The following is a 12,038-nucleotide window of genomic DNA, read 5'->3' on the forward strand; positions in this document are numbered from 1 at the left end:
TGTAATCCTTTCCTGTGAGCTGGAACAAGTCCTTAGCACTTGAAGTCTGTCTAGCGTGTTTTTCCAAGTATGATTTTACAGATAAGTTGGCATGGAAAAATACAATACACTTTTACAGCATTACATTCGTTTTGATGCTGTGAACTGTAAAATGTGGATATTTGAGAATACCTGGCAAAAGAAACCATGGTTTTGAGAAGCTCTGAAGATGAGAATATACTCTGTATGTATCTTACCTTGAAAACTCAGGCAGTTACCATGTTTGAATAAGGGTGGATGGCACTGAATTTGCAGGGAGGAGAATGTTTCTGGGAGAGAAGCTCAGGATGCTGGTTAAACTCTTGGATCTTGCCTACAAATGAAAGCTTGCATCTGAAGGCTTCTGCTGTCCCTGGTTCCTGACTTTGAGGACTGATTCTGTAAAGAGGAAACTACATTTCACCATTTCTGAATTGTAGCCTGCCTTTTAAATAATTTTATCAACTGTTTACATGGTATGCAGTGTTCATTGTGCACATTTTTTATTATCACTCTGTTATTGTAAGTAATGTTTTATTTTATTAAAATGTGGTGATTTTATAGTTCCTAGTCTCTTGTTAAACTGAAACTCTGTCAAGACAGATACTCCATTTTTTTTGGAATTAAGAAGATAGTAGTGGAGATCTATGTTGTTTAGGGAAGTTAGCGCTAGTTGCTTTTCTTTGGAAAACTTCAACTAGTTGCGGTTGGGGGAAGACAACCTACTTTGACAGTCCACATACGGAGCAGTGACAAACTGAATCCTGTTCAGGTCTTGTGGCTTCAGATTCTGCCACTGCTGACTTGATGATCTTAGATGTCTTGAAACAAAGGTATCTGAAACGCTTGCAGGACTCCATTGACTCCCTTATCTTACTGCTTTCTGGTGATGTCATGTGAATATAAATCCGTGAATATAATTCCTTTTTTAGGAACAACAAAAAGAAGTCAGGTTGTTTTTTTTCCTGACTTGTAAACCAGACAGCTGTTGGCCTGTGTATTTTAATGAGCCAACCACTTGTAAAAGCAGGTGGTGATAGTTCTCGTATCCTTCAGGAATCTGCGGAAAAGGGAGTGCCCTGCCCATCACAACTGTGACAACTGCAACTGCTGGGGCTGGACTGCTTTGTAGCGCTGCAGCAGCTGCTTTAAAGTTCCTTACTATACGACTCTGGTTGCAACTTCAACATTTGCCTCACAAGTTGCTACTCCTTATCTTTCCTCTATCTCATCCTCTTTCAGCTGTCTCCCATAAATATACAGGCTTCCCAATCCCCTTCAGTATTGGACTGGGGATCATACAGAGAGCTAGCTTGAGTTCTAAAGCATCAATCAGTAGTTTTTTTGTGGCATTTTTTTTTCTTCAGCCATAGAGAGAAGGGAGTGGCAAAATGTGAGTTTATTCTTTCATTAAATTAATTTGCCTCAAATATTCTGTCTCTCATACAACCTATTTATCTTCTTAATTAAAAGTTAAGGTGAAATATATTTCAAAATTAGTATCCCTGCAGATTAAGAAATTTTAATGAGCCAGTGCCATGCTTCTAGTAAGGCAGAGAGAAGCTAGCCACAGTCTGGTTGTGGGAGTTGAGAGCATTCAACTCTTAATTACTAAACAGAGAAGAATCGTGTCAGAAGCTTGCTGCTTGTATAATGTGGTCCTGTTTCATGTTCAGTGATTCATCATAAATGACAAATACAACCAAAAATTTATGCTAAGTTATAGATTTTAAAGATCCCAGAGACTCTCACAGGACAACTGGGTTTGGGGTCTTGATTTGGTAAATCTTTCTCAATGAGTCCTCTGAGTGAAATCCAGCATTGCATACAGTGCCCATTTGTAGCTAAATCTCTATGACACCAGCTGGATGTTTGCTTTAGCAACTTACTAAAGACTGTGATTGTTTTGATGATGAAAATGTCCAAGCAGGTTTATTACATCATGACAAAAAATGAGAAAAAAATATTTTTAATAATCCCTTGTCTGTGTGTTGCTACTTGAATCACAGAAATATTAACCTCAATCTGTAGTTGGCTTTTGGATTTGGTGTTTTTATTAAACATTCAGTAATTAGGCAGTATGATCCTTTACAAGTTATTTCAAACTTCCCAAATGTCTTGCAGAGTCTCACCCTAATGAAAGTTTTTGACTGGCTGACAAGGTGTACAAAACTGTTTCTTGTATTGAGGAAGAGGGGAGGTCCCTCTGATTTTACTGTTAAGTATGACATTCCAAAGCAGAACATGGTTATATAGACAGTGCTATAGCACTTCCCACTGCAATCCAGGCACTTGTAACATTACCACAAGAGTCCCATATGTCAGGAAAATTAATCCACAAACACTAGAGGTTTATGTCCAAAAAGGAGACAGAGGAGTCCCTTTTGCTTTATTCGAATAAAGGGAGAGGCCTTGGGGCATTCCCCTGGGGTCTCTCAGATTTTTGGAGGACGCAGCCTCCTTTTTGTCCTATTTTCCTGGCTGCATTTCCCTTTCTCTTTCCCTGTTGGCTGAGGTACTTGAGAGGCACAGACTTCCCAGAATGCCTGATACCTAAGATTCCCCTCTAATGTATAACCCTCCCTTTTAATTTTTAATTTTTATAGAATTCATAGTTTTTCCCCCATTGTTTCTTTCATCTTCCAATACCCAGTTTCATTTATCCACAAATCTACAGTTTGTTTGTAAAGGCAAATATCTTTTCCCATTCATCAATGGAATCAATCCCATTGTTTCTTTTATCTCTCAATGCTAGTCTTACCTACCAGCAGACCCACAGCTTGTTTATAAAGATAAATCCAACATTCCTCTCACATATATACTTGAATGATGAGCAACTCAACGGGGCTGAACAGTATTATAAGTTGTAGTAAACTCCATTCTTGAAGTAGGAAGCTGTTGTTAAAGGTACCTCTGCTTAAATTTTGTGCATAGCTGTGCTTTCTTAAGCAAGAACCAGCCTTATTGCTTGTGATACTTCTAAGTGACTGCCCAGTCAGTCTCAGCTCGTACGTTTGTATCTTTCAAGAAACACAGTTTAGGGCCACTCAGGCATCTTTGAAGGTGACATGACCCTTACTACAGTCATGTCAGACTTCGTGAATTAATTTCTGGTTAGTTAGTTAATGGGTGGTAAATTCAGGCAGCAGAAGCCGAAGCAGCTGTATGGACAGTGATTGCATCACACAATCAGATCTTTATCTCTGTATCCAATCTCAATTACAGTAATTTCAAGATTATAAACCACACCTGATTATAAGCTGCACTCTCATTCGCAGCGAGGACCTGTGTGCAACAAAGTAATGAATTACTAACTGAATTGCAGGATCGCGGGGTTTACTGGCTCGCCTCGGGGCCAGGCGGGCTCGGCCCGCTCGGGGCTGCCACTCAGCGGGGCTGCTCGGGACCAGCTGCCGCTGCTGCTGCCAACGGGTTCGCTCGCCCCGGCCCAGCACTGCCTCGCGGTGGTGGCGGGAGCCCACCCACACCTGCAGCAGTGGCAGGCAGGGACGGAGCCCACACGCACCCGCGGCAGCAGGCAGGGATGGAGCCGCTTACCTCCCACCCTGCTATGCTGGCACAGAGCCCGCCTCCACCTGTCGTGCAACAGAGTAACCAATGTGTAACAATCGCGCAATCCCGGGTTTTACTGGCAGGTGCTCTGCTCGGCACCTCGGCTGCACTTCCGGGGTTGGAAATTTCAGGACTTTTTTCATATGTTGGTTGCTCCTGAGTGTAAGCTGCATTTCCAGGTTGGGATCAAAATTTTAGTCAAAATGGTGTGGTTTATAATAGTGAAATTACTGTAATTCTTTGAAGCAGTGTCAGTGTGACCCATTATCTCTGTAACAGTTGTGACAGATGACTTAGCTTATCAATACTTGTGTGAAAACTAGGTGGATGTGGCAATTCAGCATTACTGTCAAATACATAGTACCTTTTTTTCCTTGCTTTTTAAAAATTTTTTGTATGAGGATTGATAAAAGGGGTGGTCAAAATTGAGAAATGCTTTATGTGAGGATTTTCAGTAACATCTTTATAAAAATAATTTCAAGGGTAAAAGTGGAAGTTGTTTGAGTTTCTTGAGGTTTCAGTAAAGTATAATGCTATGACCAGCTGGAATGTGGAAATTGCAAAATCCAGCATATAGTAACTAACATCTATTTGTAAGATAAATGAGAATGCTGCTTACCTGATGGTCAAGCTGTACAGCCATGGCAGTCATTCCTCTTAACATCAGTCTGTTGTGAAGTGCCAGAGATTGCTGAAAGTCACAATCTGTGGAGGCAAATCATTGTGGCCATACTGGAGCTGCCGTGGTGATTGAACTTGCATGCTTAACTTCAGGTATTGTCTTCAAGATCTGAAAGCTATTCAAACACAGGAGTAGGCCACCTCAAAATGCCAGAAGCCAACGTGGCAAAGAAGGCCAGGTTAGCTGAGTAGGAATATTCTTTTTGAGTCCAGGCAGACCAATAAGGTGTATTGTTGGTGAAGCAAGGACAGGGGACATGGAATACAGAGATGGTGCTCCCCATTGTAGGGAGAACATTCATATGGTCAAAGTTCAACTGAGGTTGAAGCTCTCCAGAACTGTGGGCACAATATAAATAAAAGAAGTTGGGTTTTTAATATAGCAATAGAAAAAGGCAGTGCAGAAAAGACATTGGCCCTCACTACAGGATCAGGATGGTTACTCACCAACAGGACATGGACAAGTCAGAGATATTGCTGCTTTCTTTACCTCTCTCTTCCATATGGGTTATGGGGCATGGGGATCCCAGTGTCCTTTGCTGGAGGACCAGGACTGTGAGAATGGTCAACTCCTAGTGGACCCTGAACTTATGCAGGATCTGTTGGATCTCTTGTAAGTCTTTGTGGCTTGATGGGATTCATCCAAGAATACTCAAAGGAGCTGTCTGATGTCACTGGAAGGTCTCTCAATGATTTTGAATGGTTTTGGGAATTGTTAGAGGTCCCAGTCAACTGAAATCTGGCTAACATTATTCCAGTTTTCAAGAAGGGTGAGAAGAATGACCCTGAAAACTACAGACCTATCAGTCTCACTTCAGTGACTGGTAAAATTATGGAGCAGGTTATTCTGTGAGTTCTTGAAATCACCTGAAGGACAACGTAGGATTCAGCCAGAACTGGTACAGCTTCATGACAGAAAGCCCTGTTTATCAAACCTAACTTCCTTTCATGACAAGGTAATACACCTAGTTAATCAATGGGAGTCAGAACATGTAGTCTTTTTGGATTTCAGTAAAGCTTTTGATACTGTCTTTCACAGTCTTTTTCCTGGAAAGAACTGTCCAATTCACAATGCAATAAATACCTCAGGAAATGGGTGAACAACTGCCTCATGGGTTGGGCATAGGGGCTTTCAGTGAATGGGGTGGCAGCAGACTGTGACCTGTCACTACTGGGGTTCCACAGGGCTCCATACTTGGCCCTGTGCCCTTCATCCTCTTCATCAACAATGTAGGACTTGAAGGAATACTAAGTAAGTTTGCCAAGCTGTAAGCTGTTGACTCCCTCAAAGGCAGAGAGGCCCTGCAGAGTCACTAATTTCTAACCGGCTGTCCTCTGTCAAGTTGTTACAGTAACAATACAAGTTGTTACAGTATTGGGCAAAGTCTGTCTTTCAAGAAACACTCTTCTGAGAGGTTTGTACCTGTTCTATTCCCTTTCACGCCTCCAGGAATTAAACACTTTACCACTGTTTCTATTAAAATTCTAGTTAGTGGTCCCCAAGTTAATGCCAAAGCAGTAAAATCAAAATAGTACTAAAACCAGACTCATGTTCTTCCTATGCAAGGATGCCTTAGTCAGTTTAAAATTCTTTAATTCCATAAATCATTCAAGACAGTGTTTTCCAGCCATTCTGCATCAACAGGTTCTGTGAGAACACCACACTTCTTTTCAGTATACTTACTATACCAAAAGCAAACTATAAAAGTCACATTGCAGTAAATTGGCACAACGCGTTTTGCAAGAACATAACTAAACTTATTTAAAAAAAAAAACAAACAATGAATTATACTCATACATTAAACATTGTAACAGCTATAAAAATGCCGCTTTCAACTCCTACAAAACACAGTGAAAAGACATCCCCAACAAGAGTTGAAAAACTGCACAGAGGTCAGTATCATAGGTAGAGAGAAGGTTTTATACAAATAAAGCAACTGAAGAGTTAGAAGTATTTACACTTTTTCCTGCTATTAACTAGACAAACATACAGTAGTAAGTTAAAAATATACTACAACTCTAACGCCTGTAACATGTAAGCATTTTCTAACTGGGATTTTAATATTTTGAAATGTGTTACCTGTTAATACTGGGTATAACTATTGGCAAAAGTATTTAAATACTTTTAAACCAAGATTAAAGGGGCTTTTATTCCACAAAATTTAACTTCAAAATACTATGCTTATAAAATTATTTAGAATTTCAGCAGTCTATAGATTTCAATGCAAAACTTAACAATCCTCTTTAATTTGTAATTTAAAAAAAAACAAACAACAAAACTCCAGTGATGTCATTTGTTCTCAAAGGCAGAATCATCTGCTGGCTTTTCAGGCTCTCTCTCCTCACCACATGTCCTAGAAACAAAATAAAACAATGTTAATGACCAGAAACAAAGGCAGGAAGCAAGACTTATTGCAGGTGATTGCACACTCTAGAGCAAGCAATGCTGATGAACAGTCCGCAGTACATGAAGTCTGCAGACCTGAGGCTGTTAGTGACGCCACCTGTATGTTACTCCAACACTCTCAAATCTGAAGCTAAGCTGGCAGTGAGAGGCATGACTGTTGGTGTATGTGATGGGCTGTGAAGGGCAGTCATTCAGAGCTCTGTTTGTATCTGTACTGTACGTCAGTTAAGGTGGAAAAGTGCTCTAACTTAACATGCCTTACCTCCTGCCACTGAAATCCACTGTGTCCCTGAACACTGAGGTAACCTTATGGAGCAGTATGTATTTTACCAAAAACACCCTGAAAATGTTCTTGAGTGCCAATCAGATCAGAAATTTTAAGTTAGAGGATTTTTTCCAAAATTTCTGAATTACATCTTCAGAAGGGTACAGACATGTCTTCCCTCTAGTAGAGGGAGAAATGTTCAGAACTGAATATATTCCTGTGATTTAAGAGGTTTACCAGCTCTTTGCTTGGAGTGAGCCACACAGGTATTTTAGACATTATTTATTTTGTATACCTGTTTCTCACTTCTAGGAAACCAAATATTACAAATAAAAAGGTACAAAAAATACTGAATGAAAGGAAGTTGGTATGCTGGGGAGTCTGGAGCTTGAATTCAGACATGTGAATGCATTTCTCAACATGCACTGTATTTGCAAGGGATTTATTTAAAAATCTGTTTTGTTGCTGTTAACTAACAGTAAGTACACAGACCCTGTGTCCAAGTAGCTATGCAGTATTTTTTTGTAAAGTGGGTTTCTTTATCAAAATCTAAGATCACTGGAGTGTAGAGTTCAAAGGCACAGCAAATACCACACACACTTCACAAAAATGTTCATTTAATTTGTTTAAGCAGAGGGCTAGAATATAACCTGTCTGAGAACCTACACTTGTAACTCCAGTACGCTTGTGTAGCATGCTGCTTATTCATACCAAGTGAGTATTCAGCACTACTGGTTGAAAACTCCCAAATCCACTTCAGTACTTCTCACAGTACTACTTTACTGTACATAACAGTCAATATTCCACTCTTTTGTATAATTTTAACTTTTCAGATAGCCAAAAGAATGCCAGGCAGCTGCAATTTCTCCTTTATGTGCATGAAGATAGTCTATAATCTAATCCAACAAATTTCCACCCAAATCTGTCCATGATGACAGGAGCTCGCTCCAAGATATACTGCTGAAAAAAAAGAATCTCTGAGTGCAAAGTGCTGAGTGCCTGGAGAAAACAAAGTGTACTTCAACAAAACAATTTCACTCAAGGGTAATTCTGGGCCTTTTCCACATTTTTTACTAATTTCTATGAAATATTTCTCTAAGAGATTAATTACTTGTTGTCTCTGTTTACAAATCATATTTTTCATTGAAGCCCAGGTTTAAATACTTAATGCCAGACAAATTCAAGCATTCTTATGGCTTTGTGTTTTAAATGGTAAGGGCAGCTACCTCTATAAAGCATTCAGACTTCTGGAATTTCACAGATTTACATCCTAGCCTGCAGTTTACCTGCATTTGAGTGATTCTATAGCCAAACTGTAGAAAATTATTTGAAGTGGCTTGTCTATTGATGACAATATATGAATTCACAAAAAAAAGTAATAAATCTCATTAGTTTCTGTAAGACTTGGTTCAGGCTTCCTTTCCTTCCAACTTAATAGCCTAAAATACAGGAAAAAACTTTTACTTTGCCCTGGTCCACCACATGCTGGTTCTCTCCAATAGCAGGACATCCTGTAATTTTTTTAAGTCTTCACCACAGCAGCGAGCAAAATAATGTTTAAAATATTCATTCAAAACTTTAACAGAAGATTTGCATGCTGTTAGGCTCTAAAGCTGAGAGCAAACTCTGTGAAGACAACACTACCTCAACATGGTTAAGTAACTTCAATCTACTGCTGTTCTATTTTACATGATTAAGCTAGAACAGAACAGATCCTCAGCTCAATAAAGTTATTAACTCACTTTTTCTTACTGCCAACTTCATGCCTATCTTTCTTTTCTTCAGCATTTTCTCCATTGTGTTGTGACTGGTTGGTGTCCTGGGCTTCAGACCCTCCATTCAGAATCTTTGAACCTTTAAAATGAAAGAAAAATTGCAATTGTAGGGAATAAAACTGTATTATAATAGCCCCCAATAATCAAATAAAACATTATAAATACTTTCCCCTCACCTTGATACCCAGGCAGGTGAAACAATTCAAAAGACATGAACTGATATGTTTCACCTTCTGAACATTTCATGCAATGTACCTCATCCTATGGTTTTAGCAATGGGAATTGAACAGTTTGCATTTTTCATGCAATTTCAAGTTCTTCCTGTGCTCGCTAGGCTCCATATCATAGGCTTAATGCTTGTTTGTATTCTGAGCACTGAGCGAATATACTCAGTAGTAAGTTCTTTTACCACTCTAACCAGGTCAGATTTTTGGGGATTCTTGTTACTTTAACTGTAGAGTTAATAGTTCCATCACATCACTTTTACTCTTGATTCCAACAAATTACATATAATCAAAACACAAGCTATATTTATATAAGTGTTTAATGATAGCATGGATTTTTCAAGCGGGAAAACAGCACTAGCTAGAAGGTGTATTTAGTGAAGTCAGTGCAGAAATATTTAACATCTTATCCCATTTCTATGATGATTACATGTTTCGCTGTGGTATTAAAAGCCAGTGAATTTTGTGTGAATTGTTGAGGAACGTCACTTTCTGAACTGATGGTCCATTTCACTGGAGTTTCAGATTTATAAAAGAACTCCTCTATTAAACTACTGAGCTACAGTGAGAAAAAAATACAAGATGTTACTCATCTGAATTTTTAGTTTATCTGTTTATACTTGCTCATAATCAGTTCTGAACTCAAAGCCCACAGGAGGAATTTGATAAAACAGTAAATTCCCTTGTTACAAAGCAGATAATTTGATGCTTTACATTAAGTACCATCCATTACATCCATATCCTTCTGTATTGATTATCAATGTGAAGATAGTCAGGGTTCAGCAGTATGTTTTTTAAAAGGGCAAAGAAATGCATGTAAGAATCAGATTTTCTTCTTGCAAAAAATAAAGAAAAATTTACTTCCATAAAACATCCCTCTATTCTGATAGAACAACTTCCCCTTCTCTATGTAACTAGACAAGATAGTATTTCACTGTGTTCTGCTGAACTTGTGTTAACCTTATCTGGAGTGGCTTCACCAGCCAGACTGTGCCCAGGAAGTCTCTCAGTGTAGCTTTTTTGTTAAAGTATCAGTTGTGCTGATCTCTGGTTTGGGAAAAGAGCTGTATGGAACCTCTACTTCATACATTCTCTCATCAGATAGTGGTTGGATTTTAAAAATCATCTTCGCTTTTTCAGCAATTACAAGTGAAGTGATTCCTACTATAGTTAGTTGTGTTGACTCCTTGGGACCTCAGTTACAGTAATTTGTTTAGTTATACTATGCACTCGATCTTGGTGGTGCAGCTTTAACATGTTCTTTTGAAAAAAAAACCAGCTCTGCTCCCAGAATTTAATTTCATAATAAATGTAGTTTCTGTGAGATGCTTGTGGAGATCAAGGATCTAAATAATCTGAATAAATGGGTAGAACTCCTACATTGCAACATAGCTTTCCAGTGTGTCTGTCTGATTTTGTTTCCTCTGTTTAAAAATGCATCTATTTCATACTGATTAAAAGTTATTATTGAGCACACTTAGCTTTTGATATTCTGCTGTACAGGTGCTCATGATTGATGTGAAACTGTACTGTTAAGATTATAAATATATTCTTCTGCCATAAATGATTATTTCTTTCCTGTTAGGCTGAACTACTACAGTTGCATCAGGGAAGTACAGTAATTTCATGATTACAAGCTGCATTGAGTATAAGCCGCATCGCCGGGTGTTGGCAAACATTTCGTTCTTTGTCCATAAACAAGCCGCACCCAATTATAAGCCGCTCTGTCATTGGCAGCGAGGACCCGCGTGCAACAAAGTTGCCAAATAGTAACAGAATCGCGGCATGGAGGGGTTTACTGGCTTGGCTTGAGCCGTGAGGGCTCAGCGCTGCCACTCAGCAGGGCCACTCGGGGCTGGCCACCGCTGCTGCTGGGCTCGCTCGCCACGGCCCAGCGCAGTGCCGTGGCGGCAGGGGGGCACGGAGCCTGCTGGCACCCACAGTGGCAGTGGGAGGTGGGGATGGAGCCCGCTGGCGCCCACGGCAGTGGCAGGTGGGGACAGGAGCCCCCGGGCCACAGGGCCAGCAGGAGGAAGCCCCCTGCCTCCCCCGGGGCTGCGCTGCCTGAAGGAGGGAGCTCCCCCGCCTTCCCCCCCAACCCCGTGCTGCCTGCACGGAGCTGGGCTCCACCCGCCGCGCAACACAGTAACCAATTTGTAACAATCGCGTAAATGCCGGGTTTTACTGGCAGGTGCTCGATTTGGCGCCTCGGTTTGTACTTCCGAGGTTGGAAATGTCAGAAAATTATTCACATATTAGCTGCTCCTGAGTGTAAGCCGCATTTCCGGTGTGGGAGCAAAATTTTGGTCAAAATGGTGTGGCTTGTAACCATGAAATTACTGTAACACAGAAATGGTTGAAATTTGCTGCTATACATGGTAGAGCATGCATGCTATAGAAAGAAGCTAATGAAGGAAACAAAGCAGTTTCAAGTTCTCCCTCAGTGGCAGAAGCTTAGGTACCAAAAAGCTACTGGAGGAAGAGAAGATTGTGTTGATTGTAACTGGGGTAGAATGAATTTTCTTTGTGATGGTGAGTATGTCCTGGGAGTTTTGAGGTTTCTGTACTTTTCTGATGCTGACCACCAGGAGAACACTGCTTTTGACTTGAGGCCTTGGAGAAGGGGTCCAAATTTGGGTGATTAAGTGTCATGGGTGTGTAGTCAGAATAGCAGTGTGTGATTTCACATAGTGAAGGGTTCTGAATTTGAAGGGTTTAGAATATAGTAATAAGTATGGGACAAGATGTCTTCTTCTTCACTGATTTCAGATAGTAGTTTCTGGCTGAATAGCTAGTGTTGCTCTGCAGGTCATAGGAGTTTGGTTATTGGGTCAAAAGTATAAATAATATAGGTGTTAATTCTCTATTGGACTGTTCAGCTTTAAAAGACCTTGTAACTAGCTACATTCACCTCCACTTTGCTCACTTTTTGCTGATAGCTAGAAGTGTTGCAGAACTCAGTGTACTTTAGATAAGATTTAATAAACAACCAAGTCTGAACATGAGAAAATTCGTCTCCTTCATGTTTTTAATCCTGACTCTGAGTGAGGACAGAAGAAAAAGAAGACAAGTCACTCATGAAGTGGTGCAGTTAC

The 12,038-nt window shown here is 40.1% G+C and overlaps 1 protein-coding gene across 4 annotated transcripts in view; it reads right to left on the bottom strand.

Annotated features, from left to right (window-relative positions):
• Positions 1–5,849: 5,849 nt before the first annotated feature.
• The window catches only part of PSIP1 (PC4 and SFRS1 interacting protein 1), a 38,085-nt gene continuing 31,896 nt past the window's right edge, over positions 5,850–12,038 (bottom strand). For all 4 annotated transcript variants that reach the window (XM_033085495.2, XM_033085494.1, XM_033085493.1 and 1 more), the window contains exons 16-17: positions 8,687–8,798; positions 5,850–6,626 (exon numbers count right to left, since the gene is read on the bottom strand). In XM_033085495.2, coding sequence (XP_032941386.1) covers positions 6,563–6,626; positions 8,687–8,798 — 176 coding nt within the window. In that variant the 3' untranslated portion in view covers positions 5,850–6,562. The remainder of the gene's footprint in view (positions 6,627–8,686; positions 8,799–12,038) is intronic.

The sequence above is a fragment of the Catharus ustulatus genome, chromosome Z (assembly GCF_009819885.2).
Source record: "Catharus ustulatus isolate bCatUst1 chromosome Z, bCatUst1.pri.v2, whole genome shotgun sequence".
NCBI classification, from domain to species: domain Eukaryota; kingdom Metazoa; phylum Chordata; class Aves; order Passeriformes; family Turdidae; genus Catharus; species Catharus ustulatus.